At 38.7% G+C, this 23,727-nt stretch overlaps 4 protein-coding genes across 5 annotated transcripts in view; 3 read left to right on the top strand and 1 right to left on the bottom strand.

The window, feature by feature from the left end:
* akap9 (A kinase (PRKA) anchor protein 9) overlaps window positions 1–1,036 on the bottom strand; it is a 66,640-nt gene extending 65,604 nt beyond the window's left edge. The window contains exon 1 of the mRNA XM_083925454.1: window positions 837–1,036. Coding sequence (XP_083781580.1) covers window positions 837–884 — 48 coding nt within the window. The 5' untranslated portion in view covers window positions 885–1,036. The remainder of the gene's footprint in view (window positions 1–836) is intronic.
* A 4,692-nt stretch (window positions 1,037–5,728) lies between these two features.
* LOC310955873 (transcription termination factor 1, mitochondrial-like) lies at window positions 5,729–8,292 on the top strand. Its single transcript, XM_083925949.1, has 2 exons — window positions 5,729–5,748; window positions 6,529–8,292. Exon 2 carries the CDS (start codon window positions 6,578–6,580, stop codon window positions 7,736–7,738), a length of 1,161 nt encoding a protein of 386 aa, XP_083782075.1. The 5' UTR covers window positions 5,729–5,748; window positions 6,529–6,577; the 3' UTR covers window positions 7,739–8,292.
* Window positions 8,293–8,703: 411 nt separating this feature from the next.
* mterf1 (mitochondrial transcription termination factor 1) lies at window positions 8,704–11,618 on the top strand. Its single transcript, XM_083925948.1, has 2 exons — window positions 8,704–8,733; window positions 10,033–11,618. Exon 2 carries the CDS (start codon window positions 10,082–10,084, stop codon window positions 11,240–11,242), a length of 1,161 nt encoding a protein of 386 aa, XP_083782074.1. The 5' UTR covers window positions 8,704–8,733; window positions 10,033–10,081; the 3' UTR covers window positions 11,243–11,618.
* Window positions 11,619–13,131: 1,513 nt separating this feature from the next.
* Window positions 13,132–20,493, top strand: dus3l (dihydrouridine synthase 3-like). 2 transcript variants are annotated; one of them, XM_083926163.1, is made up of 16 exons: window positions 13,132–13,345; window positions 14,568–14,681; window positions 16,086–16,356; window positions 16,451–16,802; window positions 17,079–17,125; window positions 17,220–17,309; window positions 17,401–17,442; window positions 17,627–17,779; window positions 17,911–18,027; window positions 18,233–18,298; window positions 18,546–18,656; window positions 18,831–18,927; window positions 19,049–19,124; window positions 19,704–19,892; window positions 20,005–20,133; window positions 20,234–20,493. In XM_083926163.1, exons 2-16 carry the CDS (start codon window positions 14,569–14,571, stop codon window positions 20,304–20,306), a joined length of 1,926 nt encoding a protein of 641 aa, XP_083782289.1. In that variant the 5' UTR covers window positions 13,132–13,345; window position 14,568; the 3' UTR covers window positions 20,307–20,493. The 2 variants fall into 2 exon arrangements, with proteins under 2 accessions (XP_083782289.1, XP_083782288.1); XM_083926162.1 differs by having other exon boundaries at window positions 17,070–17,125.
* The last annotated feature ends 3,234 nt before the right edge of the window (window positions 20,494–23,727 follow it).

Below are 23,727 nucleotides of genomic sequence, written 5' to 3'. Positions count from 1 at the left end.
CAAAATGAAGTCCTGCATTATCCATTAGTTAAAATGAAGGTTTTTGTTGCTAGTGTTTGCACAAGATTGCTGGATAAAAATTGTTTATAGATATCTTTATTACTATTATTGTACATATTGACACTTGCTTCTGCTCATGGGGGAATTGTTGGGTCTCTGTAAATCATAAATAAGACATAGAATGTGGTCTGGACCTACTATATATGTAAAGTGTCTTGAGATAACTTTTGTTATGATTTGGCACTGTAAATAAAACTGAATTGATTTAGCCTGTTGTAGCAGCAGCACTGCTCAGTTATGTGTGGGGGTTGGTTTGTCCTCCTGACCTAAATGTTGATGCTGCAGATTGATAAAGCCAATGTAGCACAAGTTTGTCTGTGGGGAAATGTTTGCTCTAGCAGCTAGTGGGGATATGGGTCCTGTAAATCCTGTTACACCAGCCTGTCCGCCTCACTTTAGGCGGCGTTTATAAGCCTTTGGTAACGTTGTCACGGCCTGTTAATGTGGTTAATTAGGTTATAGCCTTGCGTGTACATTCTTGCATAAAAGTAGAAATAAAACCACTGTTGTAACGTTAGACATGCAGCATGACAAAGGGGTATGTGGCTATGCTAACACCCCGGCGAGTCAACAGCCCGGCGGCTGTCAGAGCAGGGCGCGTGTTTGCTGGGACTGACAGCTGAGAGGGGGTAAGAAGGGGAGGGAGGAGGACCAAAAAACAACTGACAGACCCAGCTGGGAGGAAACAGTTGTCGACAACGTTAAGGTACTACTTTAAAGCAATAATGTCAGTGTTTAGTGAGATAAGCTAACACCTAAAACACTGAGAATCCTACCTTTGCTTTGCCGGCCTCCAGCTTCTTTTGCCGCTCCTCGTCTTCCATCACCGCGGTCCCTGAGGCTGAAACGAGAGGGGACACTGCTTCATGCGAAATACCAGCAGGAAAAATGTAAAAGACTAAACTAAATATGTGTCTCTCGTCTGGCTTCCCAGCTCGCTGCCAGTGCCGCGTTAATAAACGTTAGGTGCTGTCTCCCTGTTGGTAGTCCGTCGCCATGTTTTCCACGTAAACATGAGACTTCAACTGTGATGACGTAGAGTAGGTGCTGCGTTCACGGACACGCCCCCTGGCATTCCACCAGTGCTGCCTTTACGTGCTGTCAGAAATGTCGGAATTACGCCAAATAAAACCACTCACCATCATTTCAAAATGTATGGACGTGCACAGCGCTTGTGTTTTTTTGTAGAAGTGCTGAAGAAACTTTAAACCATCTGTTGTTTTTTTTAAGGTAATGTCACAATGCAATTTTGGTCGGAGTAGTGTTTTTATCTTCCCCCATGTCGACACATCATACTGCTTTCCCCTTAAAGATGTTATATGTAACAAGTCTATTTAGTATTTAGTTGTTTTTTTTTCTATTTTATTTGGTAAATATGTTATTCACAAGCAAAAATGTTCAGCCCCTAAAACAACCGTTTGTCATTTTTTTAATTAATTCAATTTACTTTATAAATCCCTAGCCTTAACATTTTAAAAGACAACTATTAAAATATATTTGATATACCCCCTGGCATTTAATGAAATGTATGATAACAGTTATTATTAAATGCACCTATGTATTGACATGACAATGTTTATTTATCGATTAATTGGCTGATTTTTTACTTTATGAGATCCTTGCTATATTTATTTTTTCTATTTATTGTATTTTTTAATGTGAAAAAGCTTTCGTGTGTTGTGTTATATGTTTGACAATTTCTGTATGAATTGAATATTTAAATAAATTTCAAAATCAGTGGTCCCCCACAGGTGCGGATCCCATGGGGGACGGCGGTACTTGCCCCCCCCCCCCCCACACACACACACACACACACAATAAAAATACCCAAAATTATTAAAAATTGAACAAACTTATTTTCAGACTTCACGTTCTTCACATTATAGACTCACATCTAAAAAGAAATGATTGAAATCCTGGAAGAAATAGTGTTTGACAAATATATTTCTGAACGGGTCGTTTCTTACACAGATGATCAACAGCCTTTAAAGAAGGACTTCACATTTTGATATTCATCCATATCAATCAATCATGCATAAAGTAGTCCCAGACACTGGGAGAAAAGAAAGATGGTGAGAAGAATTGGTGTTGAGTAGACATTACATGCCCTTAAATTAGGATTTATTAATGTGACAGTTAACAAGTACGCATCGATACACGCTGCTGGCTGTTTAGGACAAATAAACAAGAAAGGTAAGCACAGTCAATTATTCCATGTGCAGTACTTTTTGAATGATATGGCGAGCCTCTACGAAGTTGTGATTTATGCCGATTCGTAGAAACATACCTTTATTATATTATATAATATTTATATATTACATATGTAAGTAACTTACATATAAATGTGGTGGACATTCGCACCACTACTGACTTCAGCTTTTTTAAACCAAAGCTGAAGACACACTTTTTTAGACTAGGGTAGTTCTGTGTACTTTTTTTTGCCTGTTTTTATACTTTATGCACTTTAGAGGACCTTTAAAACCCTGCAGCACTAGTAGCATCTTTCCTGTGTTTTTATATATTGTTGTTATGTGTTGCTTAATTGCTTTGATGTAAAGTACTTTGGGTACCGCCTGGCTATTGTAAAGGGCTATACAAAAAAATTTGATTTGATTTGGATTAAAAAGTGCATTTCCCACTGGAGTATAAAGTGGCATCAAATGGAGGTCGGTTACATGTACCACAAAATTGTATTTGAGTACAGTACTTGAGTAAATGCACAAGTCATATTTGAGGTATTTTCCCCCCAACCACACAGTTGTTGACTAGCTTAAACTTCTTGAATAAACCACATGTTTTGTTATTTTGATGTATTTATTCTCTTTGTTTTGAAGAAAGTCGAATTTGTAGGCAAATAGACATGGCGGAATAATTTAATGCCATTTTACCGAATGACTGAAAATATCTGATTATTTTCACACTGTTTTATATGCAGTCTGAATGCTGCTTACAACGTCTGCTCAGTTTCTATGGTAACGGGAGGAAAGGTTTCCAGAGCAGTCCCAGTTGAGAGGTTTCTTTTTAAACACAGATATTTTAATTTCAAAGCTTGAGACTTGAGCCATCACCTCACATTTCTCAGCATGGCACTTGATTGGGCTATTGCATATTGAAAAAGAAACACTTGAGCTTCCTTGGCTGAATGGGACCGCAGGTAACATGAGAGAGGGGCATCAGTTTCTAGGGCAGATGGAGGCGAGAAAGGACACAATGTCCAGTATATGACGTGTAAGTCTGTGTGGAATAGTTGTTTTTTTTTACAAGTAGTTTACATCTCATTAGAAAAGGTTAAATGACAGTCGTGCTCAGGATAGTGCTTACAGAATTTTCACTTCATTCATCCGTCTGAGTCGCTGAACAAATTGGAGATGTTTGCAGGGACACACGTCTGGAACCAGGGCTGTAGTTCAGATCTTAGAAATGTCATTTTATTTTTATTTATTTATGCCTTTTTGTTTGATTAGTAAATGTGTTTTTATTCTTTGTCTAGTGTAAAGCACAAAATATGCAAAATAAATCAATATACAAATAAACGTTGTGATTACTTTATTAGGTCCAAAGTCCAGAGTAACCTGCTCTGCAGAAGCAACACTTTTTTTTTTACCACCAAAGAAAGTTTTTTTATATTTCAATGTTGTTCATTGGCATTCTCTGTACATTTCCACACTGCTAGGGATATTATTCTATTGTTGAGACACTTAAGATACTAGTATCTCATATAAGATAACATTTAATTGCCCTAAAAAAAGACAAATTCAGATTCAGATATTGAGTCTTTAAAAAACATACATATTGTGTATTTGCATAATGCAACTTCAACCTCAAGTAGTTAAAAAAAACACCAAATTGACAGAATAAACACGATGTTTGTCCTCAACTAAACGCAGTAAAACATACCTAACTCTTGTGGGCCACAGTCCTGTCACCTTGTGATTCAATCAAGTTCATAAAAGATATGACTTCTTCATAGAAAACCTGCTGCAGTTAGAAAAAAGTAAATTGTTCTCCGTGCTTACCAGCAGCAGCAGGAGAGGATGCTCTGTGTCTTCGGCTGACAGGAGCCGAGCAGCTTATAGTCTGGCAGATTTTGAATTCCACCCATCTTCTCTTAGACATTCTTACCAATTTGATCCCGCCTGTGAACACCGTGCACCGCTTGTGCAACAGCATCTACAGGAAACACTGAGCATCTGAAAGTTTGGAGAGTTTCTGAATTATTGATTAATTGAAGGAGTACTGTGTCAGCAGTTACCCGAGCAACTTCACCAGGCAGACCACAACAAATGGATCAGGACAGAAATCCATTTCATATTAACAACACAACTGCAGGTATTTATGCACAAAGTAACATAAATTCACTGAACATTTGCAAGAGGTTCAAAGGAAACAAGAAAATAGCCTGTACAGGCGCAGTGTAATAAAAATGGAATAAAAAAAACAAAACAAATAGCAAGAGAGAATAGTTATGATTAATAAGACATTTAGAGAAAGAGACACTCATTTGCCAGTTCATTGGGTACACGATCTAATCCATTCAATATAATACAGTTCTTTTTAATTTACAGTGCCAAATCATAATAAAATTTATCTCAAGACACTTTACATATACTATGATTTAATCCCATCCAGTCTAAACAACAGTCGTATAATAATAGAAACACTTTAAATGTAATCAGTATCTATCTAAAACAAAAGATATAGGCCTAGCTCTAATTCCTAACAGCCCTGTTTTCATACTTGTATGGCTTTGTATATCTTAAAATTATTATTTTAAAAAAAGAAAAATAATGATCAACTTGCTTCTATTAAAAGTCTCATAATGATTGTACTATTATATCGTTTTTCAGACTTGTTTTATGAGTCTTCCACTTTTCTCATTATCTGTCGTACTCCAAAAATGATTAAAACGAGGCAGAAACCATAAGAGTCGCTACCCATCACATCATTATGCAAATACGGGCAGAAGTGCTTTGGACGAGTGTGAGAAAAGTGGAACTGTGTCCTGTTGAAGACTGAGACAAAACAAAAATGAGACCCTATCGTTTGAGGAAGCTATTTCCACTTAAACACCACGCTCACTTTAATCTTAGAACAGCAGGTGGGAAGGCCAATTTGCATAATGAAGCTATCACTGTGCTGCATTAAAGTATTCATGTGGTGGGACTCATCAGTAAAGAATGGAGGCAATGGGTTAGTAGGTGTTTCAGTGTTGAGCTGTGAGCCACAACACATGGCAAACACACTTGTGTTCCTCACGGGCATACGAGAACGCTAGCTGTATGTCTGGCATGAATTAAGTATTAATGTCTGTAACTCCCATTCTAATATACTCTACAACTGCCTATCAACACACCTGAGGAGCAGTTCAAACTCTACATGTGCACACTGACTTCAGCAAATATTATACAATTAAATACAAATGGCTATAATGAAATAATTCACAAATCAATCCAGATGTTATGATAATCTCATGAGAGCATCCATTGACAGGTAGAAACGTGAAACCATCCAATGAAAGTAATTTGCTTCCATCTAGTGGAAGAAAGTGAGCAGTGAATCCATTTCCACTCCGAGACGCTAGATGTCGTTTCTTACCGTCAAATCTCGCGAGTTCTCAAGTTTCCTGTTTCCGCTTTAGGTGGACAAGTGACGACAATCCTCCTCATGAAAGCAAACGGGAGCTTAATGGTATGTTTTTTACATTTCATTTGGTTTGTAACGTTAATAAACAACTCGTGATAATAACAATGCATATATTGTGCAGCTTGTGAATAAATGCGGTCAGTGTTGGATTAAATTTACCCGACAGCTGTAGTCCAAAGTTAGCTCACAGAGTAGAGTTTACTTTCTATCCAAATTATTATTAATAATAAATGTACTTATACCGCTGACACATTACACGATTTTTAAAGGAAATGTAATAATATAGCCCACTTTTAAAGTTATGCTGTTTAAAGAAATGTTTTGTCTTTATGTAAAGCACATTGAGTTGCCTTAGATATATATTTTTTTATTGTCAAGTATGATGCCGAAATTTTCTACAATGTAATTAATTGGATTGTAAAAGTTGTGAAAATATGCAAATAAAGTTTTAGTTAAAAATAAATAATTTAGAGAAAAAATGTATGCTGTATTCGTAGTTTAAATGATCTCCAAGACAACTAGTTGTTTGTGCATCAATACTTAATCCAAAATAAAATAACACTTTTTGTTGTGTCACACCTGGGCCATTCTGCATTTTGAGTACCTTAACCTTTGATACTTTAAGCACATTTTTTTTTACTGAAGGAAAGTTGACTTTTCCTTACAGTGGAGTATTTTTATAGTGTGGTATTGCTACTTTTACCTAATGATCTGAATCTTATTCTACCACACTGCAACCTTGGGTTAGCTATTAGCTATGATTACTTGAGTTTTATTTCTTTGGCTGGTTAATTATTCAGTTAATTAAGCTTATCTTTCTTCTAGGTCCACTCAAACTGGCAGTGATCTTACAGTGTGCCCCCCCTCATTAAAGATGGCAGCAGCAGCTGGAGTGAGAGCTCTCTTCAGCCTCCATCGATCCGTGGCATTGCAGCGCAGCTTTGGGCTCCTTCCAGTAAAGTTGACATCAACCTGTCATCCCAGGAGCCTTTGCAGTGCTCCTACAAGTGTTCATGAGCCAAAACCGATGGTGATCCTAGAGAATGACTCTCTGCTGGAGAATCTGAATCTCATGGGGGTTGATGTGACGTTGGTACGCCAGCGTCAGCCTGGGGTGCTTCGTAAAGTCTTAACCAACGAGCAAGGCCTTGCAGAGTTTCTGCAGGGTAAAGGTGCAGGCCATGGAGAAATCGCCAGCATCATATCCCGTTATCCCCGTGCTATTACCCGTTCTATTGAACACTTGGAACAGCGCTGGATGCTGTGGAGGAACATCTTTGAGACTGATAAAGAAATTGTGAGAATCCTGCATCGCTCGCCTGAGTCTTTTTTCCGGTCCAGTGATAATGAGAACTTGGAGAAGAACATACACTTTCTGTCTTCCCTGGGACTGGACACTGATGTCCTCCGTCGAATGATGGCCGCAGCTCCGCGGATATTCTCCAACAGTTTAGAGCTCAACAAGCAGATGGTGGAGTTTCTGAAAGACATCTATGTTGAACTCGGTGGGAAATATCCAGAGCAGTTTCCCAAAGCAGTCATATCCAGAAACCTTTACATTCTTGTACGAAGCACTAAGACAATCAGGAAAAACATCGATTTACTGAGAGCCTCTCTTGAGTTGAACAATTCAGAGCTGCTTGCTTTTCTCCGAGGCCCTGGAGCAAAAATACTGGGAATTTCCACTGAATATCTGGAAAATAATTTTAACAGTCTCCAACTAACTTTGATTTCACTTGGCTGTTGCAAAGTTGACATAAATCAAAGTATCCTGAAATATCCGATGATTCTGTACATGGGGCAGAAAACGCTGAGCTCTAAACTGCACTGTCTCATTAAAGCAGGAATAACAGTGGATCAGATCATGAAAAAGCCCAAAGTGTTAGAGTACAGTGCTGAGAACATTAAAGGGCGACTGCAGGAGCTGCAGAGAGTGGGATATGACTTCAAGAAGAATGGCATCGCCGTCCTGGACTCTAACAAAACACAATTCATTGCAAAGATACAAAGACTTTCTGCTTCACTTAATGACTGAATGCTACAGTCTACATTGTAATGTTAAATAATGTTGGATGCTGCTTTTACTTAAGCTCAGCTTCGCATTAATCACGTTTTGTTCATGAAGTAACTCAAATATGTTTTATGACATCTCTTTTTTTGTAATATTTCACCATATCTGGCAGGGTAATAACAAACAAATATTTCATTAGCAATTAATCTGTCTTGTATTTTTCTTGATAAAATCATTATGTCCCAAAATAGTGGTGATGGGGGGAATTATGATTTCCTATACACTAATATTCATCTTAAAAGGATTTTGTTGAACCAGTGACCCAAAAACAAAAATGTATTTAATTTAATATCACATAAGGTAACAAAAGCAGCAAATCCTCACAAATGAGAAGTTTGAACTAGGACATTTTTGGCTCTTTTTTTGCTTGATCAATGACTTCAACAAAATATCAATAATCAAGACACTTGCTGCTTAATTTTCTGTCAATTGACTAATCGTGTAAGCTTTTAAAGCAAGGAATTTGTTGACAAGGATGTTATTTTTGTAAAAATGGCAGTTGTTTGAAAAAAATCCTCCCAAAAACATGCACATGCATTGTTCTTTTCATCCATCGTTTAAAATTGAAAGATGTATAAACTGCATGTTGTTGAGCTGCTCTTGGAATTCATGTGTTGCAATCTTAAAATAAAGGTGATCTACAAACATATGGCTAAAATTAAATACTTTAACATCTTCACAAATCAAGCCAGATAACAATTTATCTCGAATAATTTCTGATTGTATCATTTGTTTCTGGTCACCTTTAAGATCTTAGGGGTGCATTCATTGACGGGTAGTGAGGAGGGAATCCATTTCCCCTCCGGAACACAAGATGGCGCTCCTTAGCGATGCTCGTCATTGATTGGCTGTTTTCTCCTTCTCTGACGACAAATCTCGCGAGTTTTCACATTTCCTGTTTCCGCTTTGATTGGTGTTGACGAAAGTCCCCCACAAGAAACAAAAACGTGAGCTTTATGGTATGTTTTTACAATTAATTTCTACATGAAGACTTTGGCTTTAGGCGTTGATACATTGGTGATTAGTTGTAACTTACATGTGAAACGTTGTATCGTTAGTTTGGACTTTCCATTCAGTCTTCAGGAGACGAATAAAGCTTCAAACTGATGAATAATATTTAACGTTATAGTAACGATGAACTTGTCTGTGACCTGCCGAGAGATTTCACGATGTCGGCTATAGCTGGAGCCGGTGTAACGTGAATAAACAACTCTTATAAGTTTACGTGTTTTCTAGTAAATTAAATACAGTTAGTGAGCCATTACATTATTCTGAGAGCTGTGGTCAGAAGTTATTTTTTTCACTTTAGTGTGTTTATTTATTATTTGTTATTTATTTAAAAATCTGAATTCATTCATATTTTGGGATCTAAAATGTATCAATAAGTTTATATTTTGTAAATTACATTATAAAAAAATGCACAAATCATAATATTTATTTGCCTGAATTATATGAGAAATAAATTGTATTTTATAAGATACATGTTAAAAAATTGTTTGATTTTGGAAAATAAAAAACAAAATTAACAACAATAAAGAAATTCTAATAAAATAATTGTATGACAGGAAGCGGTTAACTAACTTAAATTGAATTATGGAAAAGGTGTGGGATTAAATACACTTCTACCAATTCCCACTCCTTTTTGGACATGTAAACAAAAAAGAAATAAAAAAATCAGGTATTATTATTATTATTATTATTCATGTATCTATACTTTATTTTTTATTTTGTTTTTTTAACATGTTTGAAATAAACACTGAAATCAAATAAAAATAGATTAAGAGTTTACCCATACAATTTGACAAATAAATACATTATTACGCTGTATTAGTAGTTTAAATGATCTCCATGTCAACCAGTTGTTTGTGCATCAATACTTAATCCAAAATAAAAATTTTGTTGTGTCACACCTGGGCCATTCTGCATGTTGAGTACTTTAACCTTTGATACTTTAAGCACAATTTACTGATAAATACTAACTGTGCTTTTACTGAAGGGAATTTGACTTTTGCTTACAGTGGAGTATTTTTATAGTGTGGTATTGCTACTTTTACCTAATGATCTGAATCTTATTCTGCCACACTGCAACCTTGGGTTAAAGCCAGTTAATGACATCACAGATGTCCTCACTATCGCCTGTTAGATAGCTGTTACCAACATGCTGGTGTTCACAGTTTATGACTATTGGCTATGATAATTTGAGTTTTATTTCTTTGACTGGTTAATTATTCAGTTAATTAAGCTTATCTTTCTTCTAGGTCCACTCAAACCGGCAGTGATATTACAGTGTGCCCCCCCTCATTAAAGATGGCAGCAGGAGCTGGAGTGAGAGCTCTCTTCAGCCTCCATCGATCCGTGGCGTTGCAGCGCAGCTTTGGGCTCCTTCCAGTACAGCTGACATCAACCTGTCATCCCAGGAGTCTTTGCAGTGCTCCTACAAGTGTTCATGAGCCAAAACCGATGGTGATCCTAGAGAATGACTCTCTGTTGGAAAATCTGAATCTCATGGGGGTTGACGTGAGGTTGGTACGCCAGCGTCAGCCTGGGGTGCTTCGGAAAGTCTTAACCAATGAGCAAGGCCTCGCACATTTTCTGCAGGGTAAAGGTGCAGGCTATGGAGAAATTGCCGGCATCATATCCCGTTATCCCCGTGCTATTACCCGTTCGATTGAACACTTGGAACAGCGCTGGATGCTGTGGAGGAACATCTTCAAGACTGATAAAGAAATTGTGAGCATCCTGCATCGCTCACCTGAGTCATTTTTCCGGTCCAGTGATAATGAGAACTTGGAGAAGAACATAAATTTTCTGTCTTCACTGGGACTGGATTCCAGTTACCTCCGTCGACTGCTGACCACAGCGCCGCGGATATTCTCCAACAGTTTAGAGCTCAACAAGCAGATGGTGGAGTTTCTGGTAGACATCTGTGTCAAACTTGGTGGAAAAAATCCAGAGCAGTTTCCCAAAGCCGTCATATCCAGAAACCTTTACATTCTGGTCCGAAGCACAAAGAGAATCAAGACAAACATTGATTTCCTGAGAGCCTCTCTTGAGTTGAACAATTCAGAGCTGCTTGCTCTTCTTCAAGGCCCTGGAGCAAAAATACTGGACCTTTCCAGTGAATATTTGGAAAATAATTTTAACAGTCTCCAACAGAAGTTGCTCTCACTTGGCTGTCAGAAAACTGACATAAAAAAAATAATCATCAGCTATCCGATGGTTCTGTACAGCGGGCCGAAAACGCTGAGCTCTAAACTGCACTGTCTCATTAAAGCAGGAATAACAGTGGATCAGATCATGAAAAAGCCCAAAGTGTTAGAGTACAGTGCTGAGAACATTACAGGGCGACTACAGGAGCTGCAGAGAGTGGGATATGACTTCAAGAAGAGTGGCATCACCGTCCTGGACTCTAGCAGAAGTCGGTTTGACGCAAAGATACAAAGACTTTGTGCCTCACCCGATGACTGAAATCTACATTAAGTTGTTACATAATGTTGGATGCTGCTTTTGCCTTAAACTTCATTATCTTACTGCTTTTACCTCACATTAATCCCGTTTTGTTCAAGTAACTACAATATGTTTTAGGACATCTATGTCATCTCTTTTTTGTTATATTTCACCATGTCTGGAAGGGCTGCAATAAACACTTATTTAATTAGCAATTAATCCGTCATATATTTTTCTTGAAAATCATTATGACGCTAAATAGTGGTGGTGGGGGGAAAATCATAGTTTCCTATACACCAACATGCATCTAGTTGTTTTGTCGAACCAGCGAGCCAAAAACGTAAAGGTATTCAATTTAATATCACATAACGGTACAAAAGCAGCAAGTCCTTACAAATGAGAAGCTTTTTTTGCTTGACCAAAGACTAACAATAGATGAGTTAATTTTCTGTCAATTGACTTATTATTTCAGCTCTAATAGCAAGTAATTTACTGACAAAAATCTTACTTTTGGGAAACTGGCAGCTGCATAAACAACTCATCTAAATTTGCACATGCACTGATCTTTTCTTTTCATCCGTTGTTTCAAAATAAAAAATGTATAAATTACATGTTTTTGAGCTGCTCATGAAATTCATGTGTTGCAATCCTAAATTAAAAGTGATATCCAAAAATGTGTTATATTAACTCATAATTCTAGTTGGGTTTTTTGTACTTATAAATATGTAACTACTGATATGAGGTTTTTCATTTTTACTTTGGTAACATAGAAGGTGGGATTGGGTGCCATTTTACGACTGTAACATATACATATTAAATAAATAGGTGGGTAATCTGATTATGTTAATACTAACAAATCTCCATTATAATAAGTTATTATAATTTGAATGAAGATTAAGGGAGACAAACTGTAACATACGGAACCAATGTCCCTCTGTCAGTACAAGACGGACTTCACTAAACTGCTGCACAACTGTTTCCTCGTGCCGTTCAAGGCCTTTGAAAGGAGGCTGAGTCACCCAAAGAAACAAACGTAAGAGCTTTGGGGCCTGACAAGTGCGCACTCAAATCTGGTCTGCAATTTCTGAGAGACTAGAAACATTTTTTTCTCAACAGCTGTATTTCAAATAAGTTCACAGAATACAGACAACATGTGCCAGGGGTGATGTTCATTATACAAGGTTGTATATTACAGAAGTCAATGGTTTTAACAGTCTTTTCATTTGCTGATTTTGTTTAGTTTAAAGTAAAGTTCCATTTCTTTTTTTAAAACATAAAAACATTGGGTTTTCTTAGAAAATGCACTTTAATAAATATGAAATTCTGCAATAAATAACAGATTTATTAAAAAGTAGCATTCCCTTTTTTCTTGGGGGTAATTATGGAAACCAAAAACAACATTTTCCCAAAGTAAAATAAAATCTATAGTGAAAGGGTCAATAACAAATTTGCTAAGGCCTGTCCATAGTTTTTTGGTGTAAGAGCGAAGCCAAAACAAATGAACAACTGGATGTGAATTACAGAAAGAGCAGTTAATATTGATGCATTTTTAAAAATTAAAATTATAGTTAGCTGGATACGATTTGTGTATGGTTTTGTAAGAAACCTCCTTAACCTTATTTGGAATTAAAAACTGATGGGAAGCATCCAAGTTGTTGTTGATCTGTGGAAAAGAGACTGTGCAACATGGGGGTGAGTGATTCATGCCACTGAGGCGTCCGCTGTCGGCCTCGTGTCGGAATACTTTGTATTTTTAAAATAAATATATGTAAGTTCAGTCAGACTGATGAAATCAAACCAAACAGTGCAGCTCATGTTCCATTGCGCATGTTTCATTTTTCGTGACTCTGCCTCCTTTCATTGGCCTTGATACTAATGCTGTTGTGCATGTCACGTTGTGAGACAAACGTATGATACCATACTTCATTTCTTTCTTAACTTTTGATTTTTAATCGCCATAAAATAACCGTTAAACGCGTAATCTTAATAGCGGTAAATTAACGGTTTACGTCAACAACCGTAACGTTAGCGGTTAGCTTGTTAGCAGGGTTAGGTATATTCAGTATACGAGTAAAGCATGCTACAGTAACGGAAGCTGTGAACTTTGAAAACTTATAAATAAAGGTGAGTAACTCGACTGGCAACTAATATGGACGTTAAATCGAGTGGCTACAACTGACGTTAATTGAAACCCAGTTAAATATGCAGTTAGTTAGTCGTCTTTGAAGTGTGTGAGGTCGCTTTCACACCGCTTTAGGCGAACCCTGGTTGGTTTTGGGTGGTGTGAACGCCCAACTGAACTCTGGTCCGCCTGAAAACGTGGGTCTCCGTTCGCTTGCAAATTTAGGTGTGGAAGCAAATCTGATCAAATACAGGAAGTGAACCAGAAAAGTGTGCCAATAAAACTTGTTATGAACATACCTCGCTGGTCGTCTGTAACAACACATCATAGTCTCTCCTCCTGTGCTGTTTCACTCTAAACATTTGAAGAATAAACAGCTCTACAACTCAAGCTGCTGCTCAAAATGGTCTCGTTGTTCTGACACTTTTAGCTGACAGGAACACCAAAGCAAAACCAGAAACACCAACATTTCTAGCTAACAAGTACGTTGCTAGGTACTAGTACGTTGCTAGGTTACCACATGGACATGGGGATGTTACACTGTTTGGTTCACATGACCGCTTAAAAAAGTGCAGTGTGAAAGAAAACCAAACAAAATGGAAAATTCAACAGTGTTGCAACTTGAATGGCACCCAGTTTACCGAACTGTAGGTGTGAAAGCGACCGACTTAACCCGGAGTTGATGACCAGGCCGTCTAACCTTAACTATCATTCATAACTAGCTCTTCTGTTGAGCAGCAACACGTGTTAGACCACTGGTTCTCAAACTGTGGTACTCGAGCTCTCTCTGGTGGTACTTGAAGGACAAACAATGCTAAATAATAAATATAACCCTAAGAAAAAACTTAAACTTTTAAGATATGTGAAAGGCAACTTAAGATTTAACATTTCCTGTCATTTAAATTTCGATATCAGTCTGCTATGTAGTCACGTTTATGAGTTAAGAGCTAAACTGTGATGGAAGAGAGTAAGCAGAGGTAAAATGGTTGGTTTGAAGCGTGTCCTTGGCCGAAGACAGTCAACGATAAATAATCTTCTGATTAGGAATAAACCTTCCTGTCCGTAGCTGAATAGTGTAGATCTACGCTGCTGTATTTTAACATTGCTCTTAGTGGTGGTACTTGAGAGAGTCTGATATTTCCTGAGGTGGTACGTCATGTGCAAAGTTTGAGAACCACTGTGTTGGACTAAATAATGATCAGCTGATTTATCGACATGTTTCAGAATGGATTTGGAGAAAGCCTGTGAACAAGGTGGTGTGATGGAAAAAGCAGCGGAGGAAATTGTTGAAAAGAGGACAGAAGTAGCTGTGAAGGGTGAAGCTGCCCTCAAACCACAGTAAGTAATGAGCTATTTGTGGAAAAAATGAGAAGGAGAATTATTGTCAATCACTGCAAACTTGTTATCTAAAGGGTTTTGCATGTTTGGTGAAAGAAGAGATTCAGACAGCTGATGAGAGTTCAAGACCTTTAGCATAAAGAGCTACTTTATTGTCGGACCAAAGTGTTTTGGCTGATCGGGAGAAGTTGTGCCAGAAATCCTTACTTTGCATCATATCTCACAATGACAGTCCATCATAACAGACAGCACACCAATGTGCCTCTTGTTCTCATGCTCCATCTTGTCCTCTTTGTTATACCCAGAGATGCTCTTCACTTCAGGGCAGCAACTGGATTTTGACCTGAATAGAGTAATCCACCTTTTCCCAGCAGAAAACTCATACATTTCACAATACATGCTGCTTATTATTAACCTGACTCTCGCCAGATGAATTTGGTTCCTCCTTGCTTCAGACATCCATCTGGGATCGCTCCATAGGGAAGTGATTTCAGGAGGCTGGGCCTTATCAAAAATCCTTGCATATGATTGGATAAACCACTTGTCCGTCATCTTTATTGACGTGCTACTTCAACCATTCAAATCGAAACCAACGCAGGGAAAAGCCGAACAGAACAGCCGACATTGTTTCCACCAACAAAAGCCTTCAGAGCCGTTCTCTGGTTCTTTTAAAAAATAAATATTTGCTTGATTATACAACACGGATGAAATAGCAGCACCGGTGTTGACGTCTGCTTCCTCGATGTGAGCCACCACAGTTGTTTCTCCACTACGTCACATCTATAAAACCCTGCGCGGCAGTCCTGATTGGCCTGACCATTTTTTGTGGACCCTGAAATCACTTTCCTATGGAGCGAATCCAGATGGCTGAGTGGAGCTAGGCGAAGTCAAGACGGAAGCAAGGAACGAAAGTCATCTGGCGAGAGTCAGGTTAGCTTAATATGATGGAGCCAATAGAAAACACTTGCACTTGACTTTTTTCACAGAGTATGGACTTGGCTCTCACTCCAGTTATGGTCCAAGGACTGGCCGGTCCATATCTAAAGCCTCTCTTGTAATTATACCATAAACTGAGTAATTCATAATAATAGAGCAGCAAGTAAATGTGAGAAAAATATTACTTCCCTATAAGATACTGTAAAAATGCGGTGTCTATAATGATAATTCATGCAGGCCTTTACTGTCTTTGGTCTCACATTTCATTAGTACAGCAGTAAAAAGATACAGCTTTGTTAAAGTAAGGCACTGCGTCAAATTAGATTTAAATTACCCATAAATTGTAAAAGATGAATTGGCAGGGCAATATTCGCACAATGGTTGTTTCACTCTGTCATAAAGCATTGTGTGGAATGTCAGGTTATTACATCATCAAAGTTATATTTCTTTTTCTTCTTGTGTTTGCAGATTCCTAACAACCAAAGAAAAATTTCATGCGTTTGTAGACTCTGAGTGGAAGGGCCCAAAAGGGGAAAAGGCCAGTGAAATTGACAAAGTTGATGAGACAAAGCAGACCTCCGTTGAGGAACCTGAAACAAAAAAGTTCAAAGTAGACCCTGCGGAGAGGGATAAGGGTGGCAAACCAGACGGTAAACGTATTCGGGGTCAGAATAAGTCAAGGCCGCACACAAAGCCTACCGACTATGATGAAAAACGACTGTGTCTCTCAATCCTTCAGGTACGAAACTTTAACCAACCATTCACAGATGCAACATAAAGTACTATTCAGTTGCTGTCAGCTGTCATTGTTGTGTCTTTACCCAACCATGCAGGCCAACAGGGTTTGCCCCTTTGGAGACAAATGCCGCTTTCACCATGACATAGCTGAGTACTTTGCCACTAAGCCGGCTGACATCGGGGAAAGCTGCTACCTCTATGACACATTTGGAAAGTGTGGTTATGGTCTCTGCTGCCGCTTTGCCAAGGCGCACACAACACCTGACTTCAAAACTATGGAGAATGCAGAACTGATTAAGGCCAACGAGGGCAGGACAGCGGTGAAGAACAGCCTGAATAAAGACCTCCAGAATTGTCTGAGGAAGCGTTCAGTGCCCTTCAAGAAGTCAGACGACTACCTCAAAACACTCTCAAACAACAAAGACAAGATAGAAAAGCGAGGGAATGGTAAGACGAGTTACAAATTGTCAAATAATTATTTTCCGAATCTCATCATAAGTCTTGTGTGATCATAATTGGTTGAAATTATATTATTTATCAGCAGTGAAAAGGCAGTGTCTCTGAAGTCATTCTCTGAGGCACTTAATGGAGCTTTGATTTAATCGGCTAATGTAATTTTGGTTGGGCAACATGGCATGCCATTCGTCATCATTTGAGTTGAACGGGTTTAGATTTAAATCTGGTGTTATCATTCAGTATTTTAACACGCTGAAGTATCTGCAGATCCAACAGGAGGGGATCAGCGTGCATCTACTGAAGCTGAAACACAGGTACGAACTTATACTCCGAGCACTTCCTCTTATATAGATGTGTTACCTCGATTTTACAAGCATTTTTACATATTTTCTTTGTGACTACTTACAGTCCAGTCCAGATAAACAGCCTCCAGTGAAGACTGTTGGCCCCCTCACTGATGTAGATGTTGTCAAGTTGCGCCCATGTGAGAAGAAACAGGTATGTCTCAGCCAACCTTTTTTCCTCTTAAACTATATTATTTAAAATGACACAATGAATACCATGTAATCTCTTTTTTTCTGTGTTCAAGGTGGACTTTCAAGACAAACTCTACCTTGCTCCTCTAACAACTGTGAGTACAACCAGACTGAATTGAGGTTTGATGTATTATTGATGTTGATTAGATGCTGCCCAACAAATCAGATATTCTGCCATTCTAGACAGGTTTATTTAACAAACAACATATCCAGTTATATCAAATAATGGCCTCTTAATAAGGTTTTGTCATAACCAAATTATTCCCTATATTTCCTCAGTGTGGAAATCTGCCTTTTCGTCGTGTGTGCAAGCGTTTCGGAGCAGACATCACCTGTGGGGAGATGGCCATGTGCACAAACCTGCTGCAGGGGCAGCAGTCAGAGTGGGCCCTCCTGAAACGGCACGAAAGTGAAGATGTTTTTGGCGTCCAGGTGATAAATCACTCAGACTCCTCAGAACCACTCAGAGTTGTCTGTAACAACCTGCTGCTGTTGTTGTTATAAACACGGCTCCCGTGAGAGTGAACGTGGCCTCAGTTCTGAAATCCAAATTGTGTCTCCAGGTGGAGGGCTGCTTCCCCGACACCATGACCAGGTGTGCAGAGCTCATTAACAACAACACTGATGTTGACTTTGTGGACATTAACTCTGGCTGCCCCATTGACCTTGTCTACAAGAAGGTAAACCCCCGTCAAACCACTTAGCCTCATTCACGTTAGAGGAAAGCCCCGCTGTGATTTTTACTCCTTTTTCCTCTATGTTTCCCTCCCTGCAGCTCTCTGTGCCCCTGTGAATGAAGCACAGAGATGTTTTTTTGCTGGAAATATTAAACATCAATATGACACTTACTGAAAGATGGTATATTTGTTTGCTTTCCCTCATCAGGGTGGAGGCTGCGGCTTGATGACACGCACCCGAAAATTTGAACAGATAATCAAGGGAATGAACTATGTAAGTTTTTAACCAAATGTATTTGAATTTTAGGGGCAAAAACCACTGTTTGTCATCATTTAATGTATAAAGTACGTACAGTACCTGTAAAAAGTTTGGACGCCTTTTCTCATTCACTTGAATGGGAAAGGGTGTTGAAATCTTTTGACTGGTACTGTTAGTGTTAAATTAGTTATAATAATTTCATCTAGGGAATTAATTTACCCAAAATGTTAGGATAAATGATAACAGTTTTTTCTTCCTGAAGGTCCTTGATGTCCCATTAACAGTCAAGATCCGCACTGGTGTTCACGAAAAGTGCAATGTAGCACACAAACTCATCCCTGAGATGAAGAAATGGGATGTCTCTATGATCACAGTAAGTCTTGTGTAAGAGCAACATAAATAAATGTGTGTCCTTGTCATGCTGACAATGATTTATCGGTGAGAAGTTTTACCACAATTGTGTTCTTCCGCTTTTATCATTTTATACCTGCTCAACTAAATCAGCTTCAAAGTGCGATGACACATTACTGATGTTGTTTTCTTACAGTTACATGGCCGATCCAGGGAGCAGCGCTACACTAAGCTAGCTGACTGGGATTATATCAACACCTGCTCCAAGCTGGCTAGTCCCGTCCCGCTTTTTGGTATGTGGATTTGTAAAGATTGTTGCTGCATACAGCTCAGATAAGGGCAAAATATTAGTAAGGAGGGTTGTATGGTAATACTAGTAAACTAAACTAAGGTGAATTGTGTTTATTGTCCAAGGTAATGGAGACATTCTGTCCTATGAAGATGCCATGAAAGCGAGAGAGACTGGAGTGTCTGGTATTATGATTGCAAGGTTGGTGCCACTTAAGTGATTACAGATGCACACTAATCACATTTGTTTTTTTATTTTTCAGCTTGTGCGCAAAAATATCACCTCACGTGCCTTTTCTGGTTCTGCAGCAATTAACTACATGTTGCAAACACCTCTCCTATTTGCCCATGCAGTTTGTCAGTGTTTGGCATATGTTGTCTTAAATTTTGACACCCATTCACCTCGACTCACTTTCTGTGATTGATGTGACTGCAGTTCAACCTTAATCTCATTTGACTCAATTCATACATACGATTTGAAAAGAGTCCTTACGGCTGACGCAAAAAGCGAATTGGCTCTATAGACCTTTTTAATGGAATTCCATTGCTAGGCAACAGCTTTGGTCCTTGTTAACTTCAGCTGATGTTTATGTTTACGTTGTTTTTTATGTGTGTGTTTCTGTTATTTAGCCCGCCCTCTGTTTATTTATTATGATGCATCAGTGACTAAGAGGATAGCAAACCACCCGGATTCCTGACCAGAAGATTCACTCTATATTACTGAGCCCAATTATCTTTGTGGTGAATTTGAACTCTGCATGTTTTGCTTGGGTCCCTTCAGGGGTGCGCTCATTAAGCCCTGGATCTTCACTGAAATAAAGGAGAGCAGACACTGGGACATCTCTTCCAGCGAGCGACTAGACATCCTCAGGGACTTCAGTAACTTTGGTCTGGAGCACTGGGGCTCCGACACTCGAGGTGTGGAGAAGACCCGCACCTTCATGCTGGAGTGGCTCTCCTTCATGTGCAGGTGGGCAATAACACGCACTTCAGTACATTGTGTTTCTTCTAGCATCAACAAGCAAGACTCATGACTTGCCGTTTGATCCAGAAACACACTCATAGTATAATCTGTCTCTCAGGTATATTCCAGTGGGCCTGTTGGAGCGGGTACCTCAGAAGATCAATGAGAGACCTCCGTACTACATGGGCAGGAACCACCTGGAGTCACTGATGGCCAGTCAACATGTTGGGGACTGGGTCAGGATTAGGTGAGCACTAAACCATTTTTAAACTATCAGGAGGTTCCCCAAGATTACCTGCTAAATTTTGTATGTACTGATACTAATTTCTATCTTTTCCCCTCTGCAGTGAGATGCTACTTGGACCTGTACCAAAGAATTTCAACTTCTTGCCCAAACATAAAGCCAACGCCTATAAATGATTTTCACTTCGTCCGAACACCCATATATTTTGATTTGTTTGCTTTCTTTTTATTGGCTCTGGAGAAGATTTAAAGAAAGAGAATCTATTGTTTTAAAGACTATTGAATAGTCTCTTTACTTGACCTGTGGTGCGGTATCAGAATACATGGGCTGTTTGTGAACTTGAAATATATGCAATAAAGTCTTTTGCCACACTGAGATAATTCTCTTTCCTTTAGTCTGCTTGTAATAATTTAACATTATTAGCCATTATGGAATATCTTAAGTGACAAAATTCCAGTAGTGCAACGTGAGATACATATAAACTCAGGTGTTATTTATCTATTAGGTACACCTGTGCAATCTCATGTAATTAAATGCAACACATCTGCCATATATTCTACCTTAAAGTTTCTAATGTTTAGTTTTTGACAAAGATGACAATGTAATGTAAAAATGAGCCACAGCCAGTAGGAATAATATTGTATTAGGTTCAACTGTAAAATGAAATGCAATACTTCCTATATTTATAAAGCATGTACTATGTTTAGACATGTGTTGAGTCTTCTTTTGGAGATGGTGAGGTGGTGGCATATTGTATTTAATGCATTTAATATTTTGTTATGCCTGGCCCCAATTTTTTTTATTATTCATGACTGAAAAATATTTAAAGTTTCCAGAAACTGCACATTTTGATCAGGTTTAAATTGATTTCAAGAAGACAGAAAATGATATATATAAAATATTACACAACTGAGAAGCATAGAGATGCATGGACAACAAATACAAAAATGTTACATCCATATATTTGAGTCTCTCTTGTATTTTAAACAACCACATTTTCACCCAATGAATGTCAAATACAAATATATATGTATATATATATATATATATATATATATATATATATATATATATATACACATACATATATATATATATAAATATACATATATATATTTGATCACTTGATGTCTTTCAAATGGAAACATGAAAACAGGGCACAGCAAATGGATTGATTCATTGATTGATCACACCTGGGTGCGTGTCTTGAGTAGCACGTGCCAATTAGCGGCTACCAGGTGCAATCACTTCAATTAACAAACCACGAGCTACTTATAGCGTCGCAAGAGGCTTCTCCATCATCCGGTGTTTTGCCGCTGCAGAGCAAGGAAGGCTTTCACGTGGATCCATGGCTGGGGTCAGACTTGAGATGTTGCTGCTGGTGGTGCTGACAGGGGCTCTGCTGCTGTTTCCAGTGCGTAGTGCTGCGTGGGAGCGCATCGACGGGGATCAACTTATCAATTCCTATGAGAAGGAGCAATGGGGCGGAGCACAAACCAATCCATCAAAGGGTAAAAAAAACTTAAGTCAGATATTACTTTAACTCAATTTCTATCTATTTTACTTGAGCTGCAGTGAATGTAGCGCAACATATCTGCATTACCTGGCTGTGTACCTGCCCAGTGGCTTTTTTGTGGCGTGCAAACTAAAGTTAAACCATAGTTTGTTTTTTTAAGTTGGTCATCACTTTACCAGACCTACACTTTATTTGGTGTGGTCATGCTGTACTTGTGATGTAACCAAATGGGTAAAATTACTGTATGCAGTTGCAATACATTTATTCAGACTTGCATGACAGGAGTTATGATGGTATTTCTGTAATATCTGAAACATTTGCAATACTTTATTGGTAGCTGTTTTTTTTTGACTGCAGTCATTTGTGACATTAACAATCACTGCTCTCCTCTCCAGGTGACAGCAGTGACTTTGATGGCAATGATGCATTTCCTGAAGTTGAAGGTGACTCCAGCAGTGAAGACATTTACCCTTTTGCTGACCATGGTTCCCAGGATGCAAATGCCCCTCCAAGAAACTGGGCCAGTGGTGCAGAAGGTGGATTTCAGGTGGAATTTGAAGATGATCCTTCAAACTGGGACAGCAGTAAAGATGATGATTTCCAGATGGGATCTGTAGACGCCCCTCCAAGTAGCTGGACCAGCAGTACCGATGATTATGATAATCAGTTGGGATCTTTAGACACCCCTTCAAGTAGCTGGACCAGCAGTACTGATGATGATGATGATCATCAGACGGGATCTGTAGATGCCCCTCCAAGTAGCTGGACCAGCAGTAAAGATTATGATGAAGCTGATGATCAAATGGGATTTTTAGATGCCCCTCCGAGAAGCTGGCCCAGTAGTATCAGTCAAGGTTCCTCTGGGTTAGATGTAGTTTGTCGTGAACATGGCTTCCAGATTACCTTACTGACAGGTTCACTAAGTGATGTTAAAGTTTTGGGTATGTACTTGGCTTCTTCTGGCTATTTTAAATGTTGCTCAACTCATGTAAACTTAACCAGGCTTTATTTTCCCTCCAGGCTCAAAAGACCTGCCTGTCATGGATGCTCCAGAGTCTTGCGGTTATGAAGTGAACTCTTTTCAGAACACCTTGAATGTACCCTTCACTGGGTGCAATGTGAAACATGTAGGTTAATAATTTTAAAATGGGAGTAATTGTGCTTATTCATTTAGCTTTTGCCTTGACTTAAGTTCATGTCTTAACCAAAAGCTTGTATGATTACAGACTGATTCCTACAGCTTGGAGTTATTGTTTGTCAATGAGTTTGGTCAGAGACAAGTTGGTACTGCATCGTGTGAGCAAAAGCCAAAGTTTGATGGGGGCCTGTCCCCTCATTCCAGTGGCAAACCCAAATACAAATCAAAGTGCACCACCCCTGCACCTCCGACCAAACCAGCAAGTGAGTTCATAAATAAGCTGAAAATGTAATGGTAGGATAGCTGTAGTAAGTCTTAAGCCATCTGAAGAAAGAACATGCATTTATGTATTGTGTGTTTTTTGTTGCAAACACTCGTCATTGTTGTTTCAGATTGTGCTGTCACCTCAGCGGAACGGGTGCCATGTGGTCAATCAGGAATATCTTCCTCAGCATGTGAGAAGCTGGGATGCTGTGTGGCTTCTTCTGTCTGCTACTACCCACTTGATGGTAAGCCTTGTTCAGGGACATGTGGCATATACTCATCTTGCATTTTAACTTATGTATTTACCCTCCCCCCTCACTTAAGAGTGCACTGCGGATCAACACTTCGTTTTCGCCATCCGCTCCAACTCTGCATCCATCCCTGTGGACCCCACCAAGCTCGTTTTCCCTGGGTATCCAAACTGTAAACCAGTCATTGTTAATGACAAGGTTGCCATCTTTAAGTTCAAAGTAACAGAATGTGGAGCTCGGGCTTATGTAAGTCATAATAATTCACTTTCCATTCTGTAGTGCATTAAGATTCATGATTACCTGGTCAAGTGATGAATTAAAGTTTTAAGATGGTGATGCTGTCGGGTATTTTACTGCAGTTTTTCATTTAACCTGTAAGTGTTTCATCCCTAAATCAAAATACTGAAGGATGTTCATGGATTTAAGAA

The sequence above is a fragment of the Echiichthys vipera genome, assembly GCF_963691815.1.
Source record: "Echiichthys vipera genome assembly, chromosome: 13".
NCBI lineage: Eukaryota > Metazoa > Chordata > Actinopteri > Perciformes > Trachinidae > Echiichthys > Echiichthys vipera.
Note: the sequence above shows the minus strand (reverse complement) of the source record. Positions and strands in the feature narration are given on the sequence as shown.

What these genes read in the sequence shown, in the direction of transcription:
- LOC310955873 (XM_083925949.1), top strand. Translation starts at nt 6,578, where the DNA reads ATGGCAGCAGCAGCTGGAGTGAGAGCTCTCTTCAGCCTCCATCGATCC.
- mterf1 (XM_083925948.1), top strand. Translation starts at nt 10,082, where the DNA reads ATGGCAGCAGGAGCTGGAGTGAGAGCTCTCTTCAGCCTCCATCGATCC.
- dus3l (XM_083926162.1), top strand. Translation starts at nt 14,569, where the DNA reads ATGGATTTGGAGAAAGCCTGTGAACAAGGTGGTGTGATGGAAAAAGCA. An exon ending in GATAGAAAAGCGAGGGAATG is followed by an intron (nt 16,803 to 17,069) that starts GTAAGACGAGTT and finishes AACACGCTGAAG; the next exon opens with TATCTGCAGATCCAACAGGA. An exon ending in TGGCTCTCCTTCATGTGCAG is followed by an intron (nt 19,893 to 20,004) that starts GTGGGCAATAAC and finishes TCTGTCTCTCAG; the next exon opens with GTATATTCCAGTGGGCCTGT.